The following is a 6182-nucleotide window of genomic DNA, read 5'->3' on the forward strand; positions in this document are numbered from 1 at the left end:
AAGCTTTTTAGCCATTACACAGGTCTGTTTTCAGCATGTTGTTGCTGTTTTTCCAGCACCAATATTGCCATGAAAAATGATTCATGGAATTGCTGCATGCGTGGCCACGCTTGTGCCCCTAAAAATCAAGTGTTTTACGCCAAAATGTGATTTTTTTAATGATATATTTAATGAAACTCTATCTTCATTTTCTAGTTTCTCACTCCGTGTAGCTCTCTTCTTTTGCATGTTTTTTGACATGTAATATAATTCTGCAAGGGCCAAGAATGTTTTGTTTCTGTGAGTTAGCTAAAGCTGAAAAATCCTCAGAACTACCTTTTTTAAACCTGACTGAGAGATGCATTGTCACTCAGAATTGTTATGGATTTACATAATCCTGTTTATGATCAGGTTGGAGTATCCCATGTATGTGTTTTAGCATGCAAACTCCATATTCCTTTTCAGCAAAACCCAAATATGCCAGCTGGATTGCTGTTTCTGCTGTAAAGAAACTGGGATGTATTCGGGAAACATGAATAGCTTGATTTCTCTGTGCTCATGTAAACACCACATCCTGAATATGATCATAACTGTTATACGCCTCACACACAGTTTATTCCCGCACATGTAACCGCACTCACATCAGCATAATAAAAACCTGAAGCACTTAATCGGGTCATTACCCCTTTAGACTAAAAAATATACCTGTATCTGTTATTACCAGTGAAGACTAGAATTTAGCAAAAACAGAGCCTGGGGTCATTGACCATGGTTGGTCGATGAGTGAGATATTTTGTCCTTAATCACAAATTTATTAAATAAAGTTGCATATACGCACAATAAAAACATGGTGCAAGATGTTCCCTTGAGTTACTGTTTCCAAGATTAAAGCATATCAGTCATAGAAGCATGCATATTCAGAGGTATAAAAGAAACTGTTCAAAACAACAAGGGGGATCTGTAATCTTGTGATTCATATCAGCTATTCTGTGTGTGTGTGTGTGTGTTTGTGTGTGTGTGTGTGTGTGTCTGTGTGTGTCGGTCTGTGTGTGTGTGTTTGTTTTGTGTGTGTGTGTGTGTGTGTGTCTGTCTGTGTGTGTGTGTGTGTGTGTGTGTGTGTGTGTCTGTGTGTGTGTGTGTGTCTGTGTGTGTGTGTCTGTGTGTGTTGTGTGTGTGTGTGTGTGTGTGTCTGTGTGTGTGTGTGCGTGTGTGTGTGTGTGTTTGTGTGTGTGTGTGTCTGTGTGTGTGTGTGTGTGTGTGTGTGTGTGTGTGTGTGTGTGTGTGTGTGTGTGTGTTTGTGTGTGTCTGTGTGTCTGTGTGTCTGTGTGTGTGGACATACTGGTGTGTGTCTGTGTGTCTGTGTGTGTCTGTCTGTGTGTGTGTGCGCACGCAGGTCCATCAGAGCAGCTGAAGTCAGTCGTCCTTGTGCTGTCAGAGATCACAACAGTGTATTTGTGGTCATGGGTTCAGGGCAGTATCTCATTTCAGAGGTGGTGAAGGCTGTGGGACTCATTCACACGAATAAGACAGTATAACAGTGGTGTGAGGGCTGACAATAACACATAAAAATCGTGTACATTTTTGACAATTTTGTAACTGTGAAATTAAATCAGTGGCGAGGCAGTTGATAAACACCAGTATGTCGAGAAACTAATAGAAATATAGCAACATTCTTTTGTTTTTTGCATCTTTTACATAATTTGCAATGAATTACATACAAATTTTGTGCATTTTTATTAATAGTATTTTATTATTTTCATTATGGCATATAAATCAACCTGCAGAGACTGCAAAACAAAACATAGTGGTTATCAAATGAATCCCTTTATTTCTTTAATCACCCGCATTGACATCAGTTTTCTTGTGCTGCATTCAGATACAATTTACTAGCATATAACAACATGTTCACATAATAACTTCTGAAAGCTGGGAAAATTGGTTTGAAAACATGAAAGAAAAAAAGAAAAACACGATGAGCAATTTGGCAAGAAATGACTGAAAGAAATTAGTCTGAAAATTAGCTAAGGGGGATTAGATATTATCAAAAAAATGATGGGAAAATGTCTACAAAACAAGGTTAGGTTAGGTCAGGATCATGACACTACTAAAAGAAAAAAAATCTTATTTCTTTAGTACTTTCTTGTGGTCATTTTCTTTCTTTTTCAGTTCTTATTATTTTCTTATTTTCAGATAATTTTTCTTGTAACTTTTTACAGATTTTTCTGCTAATTTTTGGGACATTTCTGGTTATGTTGTACATCACTCTTTTTCCATGTTTTTGGAAGAAATCCAGCCAATTTGCTCAGATTTCAAAAGTTTAACAAAGACTTGTTTTACATTAAAATACATTCATTTGATGCATGAAGTAATTTACATTTTTACTTCTTTGAATATTGTCCCCATTATGTCCAATCATGTCCTGGTTAGAGTTCTATGTGTCTCAAGATTTGAGAGAATATTTGTAAAAATGATTTTTCACATTTGAGATTCCCTCCAGCATCTGAAAGTCTCGTGCTTACGAGTTTTAAAACTAATTAATGATTCTGATTCCTCAAACAAAAGTTTAAGGTCTCTGCAAGTTGATTTCAACATTCCATTGGATGAAATGGATGTCAATGGATGTCTTGAAGGAAGAAAAAACATTTTTTTATGTACATATTTAAAACCAAAATATGCAAAAACACAGGTACGTTCCTTTAAAATAGAGGGATTCTATGGTTACTTACAGCTCAGGCCGTGTTGCCAGTTCGCTGCAGTGGTCTAATGAGCGGTGGAAAAACTCACATGGTCAGATGAGTCATCGTTCCCCTGCTTTCAAAAAGCTGATGAGTAGGCCTACATGTGTGGCACACAAAGTAAAAAAAAACATCTATGGGCCTGGGCACTAGTTTCCCGAATTGAATTATTATCATCTCCTTCATGTGATCGTGATGTGATGTTTGTCAGGATGATGTTTCCGACATTCCCAAAGAATGAAAGATCACTGCGTTGTTTGATAGAAGAGAAAACAAACAGGAAACTTTCCTCTGCAGCCACCAGGGGGATCAGAGGATTATCCACATTTGTTGACCTGAAATTTCAAGAAATCATGGATTTCTCGTGTGCTTCTCTTACCATGGAAACTGATGCCCTTAACACATTGAAATCTGAAGCAACATCACTTTTCTTTTACTGCATTTAGGCACCTTTCAAAAGTATTTAAAACCTTTGAACCCTGAGTAAATTGGTGCTATTTCTTTCAAAAACAAAGAGGGGAAAAGGCATTGGGCAACTTGATAAGAAATGTTCCACAAATTGTAGGAAATTAGCAGACTTATAAAACCAAATTGAATTTAAAAACTAGGGAAAATGTCTTGGGACAACAGAATAAAAGCCAGGGAAAAACTATATTTATGATTATCATGATTACATATTTGGGAATTGAATGAGGATAAAAATGACTTAGTCCTGCATCTCTTCTAGACTTTCCAAATGTTATAGGACCATGTGGATCAAATCTTGATAGTGAAATGAATAATTTCGCAATGGTAGTGAAACTCAAAAAATATATCCACTGATTTCACAGTGTAAAGCTATGGAGGGAAAGTGTTTTTGGGCCCAATGGCATTATGTGACTGACCCAGATGTTGTAATTTGGCCACCATGAAAATTGCCTTCAAAGTTCAACGCACTTTATGGAGGCCTGGTTTCGCACTTTTTTTCCCCTATAATATCTGCTTCTCTGAGTCAGCGAACATTTCAGGCGTTGGTTTGAGGGCTGTAAAATGATTAATTTTTATAAAATCACGATTAATCACAGAATTTCAATACTTAATCACAGTTAATAGCATATTTTAAATCCCATGATTTCAATTCCATTTTTTTGCATTACAAAACAGTTATGAAGTCCATATTGATAAGGTAAAGCAGTTCTTACCAGATTGTCTTGATTAGGAATCAAACCACAGTAAAAAAAAAAAAAAAATGCATGGGGCTAAGATAAAATGAGCATGTTATATACAGCTCCGATGTGACCTGTCCCTAATGTGTCTGGTCTGTATTAGCTTAGCTTAGCATAAAGGCTGAGAGTCACTGCGATGTGCAAAAATATAAGCCAGCACGTAAACCCCCCCCCTTTAAACCAGGACCTGCAGTTTTTACACCTCTTTTTTGGTGCTTTATGTTGGACTGCTAAGTCTGACTCTGTTGCGATCTACTTTTAATTTCACCATATATTTAAATATGCATTTACACCTGCATTTAAAGTACAGAAAACCTAGGGAAAGCATGCAGGACCCACTGGTCACCATCAGAGAGAAACATGCTTCAAGTTTTTGATGACGGTTTTGCCGTCAGAGGACAGCTATTGCAGAGTCAGAGTTAAACCTCCAGTCTCGGTTCGATGTACAGAGGGACGTGGCGCCTGTAACGTCCAGCGTCACACCTCAAAGCTGATCTCTCTCGACTGTCCAAACAGAGGCTCTGTTGCCAGGTGTGTATCTGAGTAAGCGCGTCGCAGGTGTGTTGAGCTGCATGTGGTCTTGATGGCAACCTCATAGGGAGGCGGGGGTTCCTGCCATGGAGGAGGGCGAGGCGATGGACTGAAACCACCATGGTCCATGGGAGGGTAGTCAAAGTCCTCCCCACGAGCACCGTACCTGTGGCGTTCCATTGTCCTGCACTCAAAGAAACAGTTGCAGTAAGAAATCATGTGGAAACACCTTATGAGGCCAGAACAAACATAAATTGATATGTACAGTACAGTTCTGAGGTGTCAGCGGTTGTAGCGATCAGTCGGAGTCATGTTCTGTCTGTAGTGTTTCCTGCCAGATGCAGGATTTGGGTTTCACAAAGGTATAATAGACATCTGGGCTGTGCAGGATGATAAAAAGCTTTTGAATTACAGCCATAAACATGAGCCACGTATACACACTTTTAACCAAACAACAGGAGCTAATCAGATTTTTTAGTTTAAGAAAAAAACTGCAAAGTGTTTGGACTGCAATGGCACCCACTCCTGAATCCTGGAATAGTTTGAAATTTTCATTTTCATGCCGAGAGATGAGAGGATTAATACCACTCTTGTGTTTGTGTTAAATATCAAGCTACCATCAGCAGCCCGTTTGCTTAGCTTAGCATAAAGACTGCCAGGGCCAGGCAAGCTCTGTGAGCTTTGAAGACAATTTTACATAGTGGTCAAACAGTGTAATTACAACTTCCAAGTCCACCACATGATGCCATTGGGTACAAAAAGACTTTTCCCCATTGACTTACACTGTGAAAGAGACTTCTGTAAATCAGTGGATACATTTTTTTGGGCACCACAACCCCAAATAAGTCCAAAATTGGCATTTCTCTTTAAAAGGTGCAGTTGTCGGGAACTGTGTCCAAACCTCCGGGACAGTTATGAACAGCTCGATCCCTGAAGGAACCTGATACCTGATAACTGAAGCTCTGATGTCATTAAATGACGAGCTGCAAGAGAGAAGGAATTAGACAACATGGCAAAGCAGACATTGTTTAGGTTCTTTATAAAAATCTTTTCTTGGGAATAAGTGATGTAATATGTTAAAATAAATAGTACGAGTTTTGTTTCCTGGCTTCAAGATAAAATCACTTACAATTACAGATTGAACTGTGCAAAACAGTAATAAATCTAAACCTTTTTTTTACTCACCTGGGTAGAAACACTGACTGGGATTCGGGGAAGCGGCTCCCTGGGGGCGTGAAGAGGGCATGGCTGCTAAAGTTGGGGGAGTCGTTGTATGGATAATGTGGACACTCCGGGTCGAAATCCTGGTGATTGTAGTTTGCGGCACTTTTGCTGTTCATAGCCCAGAATAACCCCAGGATGAGCATGACCACCCCCAGCACCACGCAGCAGAGGGAGAAAGCCTGCATTCGGCTCTGGTATGAGGCCAGGAAGGCTGTGGAGCCCCCGGTCACAATGAGGAAGGCTCCGACAAAGATTGCTCCGTGGTGCAGGGAAGGCATCCTCCTCCGGGACCAGGGCTGTGTCTGAGGTTACTGTGAAGGCTGTGACCGACTGGATAGTGTCACTCACGTTCAAACACTCCCACGGAGTGCGCTCCCCGTGCGCTCTGACGCTGACCAGACATCCAAATTATTTACTCCACAGTCACAGAAGTCCCATTGAATCTTACTTATTTGCTCCCATCAGTTCCATCTCCCCCAAAAAGCTGCTGATCATAAAGTCCAAGTGT

General features: G+C 39.8%; 1 protein-coding gene across 1 annotated transcript; it reads right to left on the bottom strand.

Annotated features, from left to right (window-relative positions):
• Positions 1 to 4396: 4396 nt before the first annotated feature.
• On the bottom strand, positions 4397 to 5952 carry si:dkeyp-51f12.2 (uncharacterized protein LOC100151460 homolog). The gene is made up of 2 exons (XM_042512555.1): positions 5636 to 5952; positions 4397 to 4634 (listed from the first exon to the last, which is right to left on the bottom strand). Exons 1-2 carry the CDS (start codon positions 5950 to 5952, stop codon positions 4397 to 4399), a joined length of 555 nt encoding a protein of 184 aa, XP_042368489.1.
• Positions 5953 to 6182: the final 230 nt, after the last annotated feature.

The sequence above is a fragment of the Plectropomus leopardus genome, chromosome 3 (genome assembly GCF_008729295.1).
Source record: "Plectropomus leopardus isolate mb chromosome 3, YSFRI_Pleo_2.0, whole genome shotgun sequence".
Taxonomy (NCBI): Eukaryota; Metazoa; Chordata; class Actinopteri; order Perciformes; family Serranidae; genus Plectropomus; species Plectropomus leopardus.

Excerpts from the sequence above, each read along its gene's own strand:
- si:dkeyp-51f12.2 (XM_042512555.1), bottom strand. The coding sequence starts at position 5,952 with ATGCCTTCCCTGCACCACGGAGCAATCTTTGTCGGAGCCTTCCTCATT. Across the intron at positions 4,635-5,635 it reads CAGTCAGTGTTTCTACCCAG|GACAATGGAACGCCACAGGT; the intron begins GTGAGTAAAAAA and ends CTTTGAGTGCAG.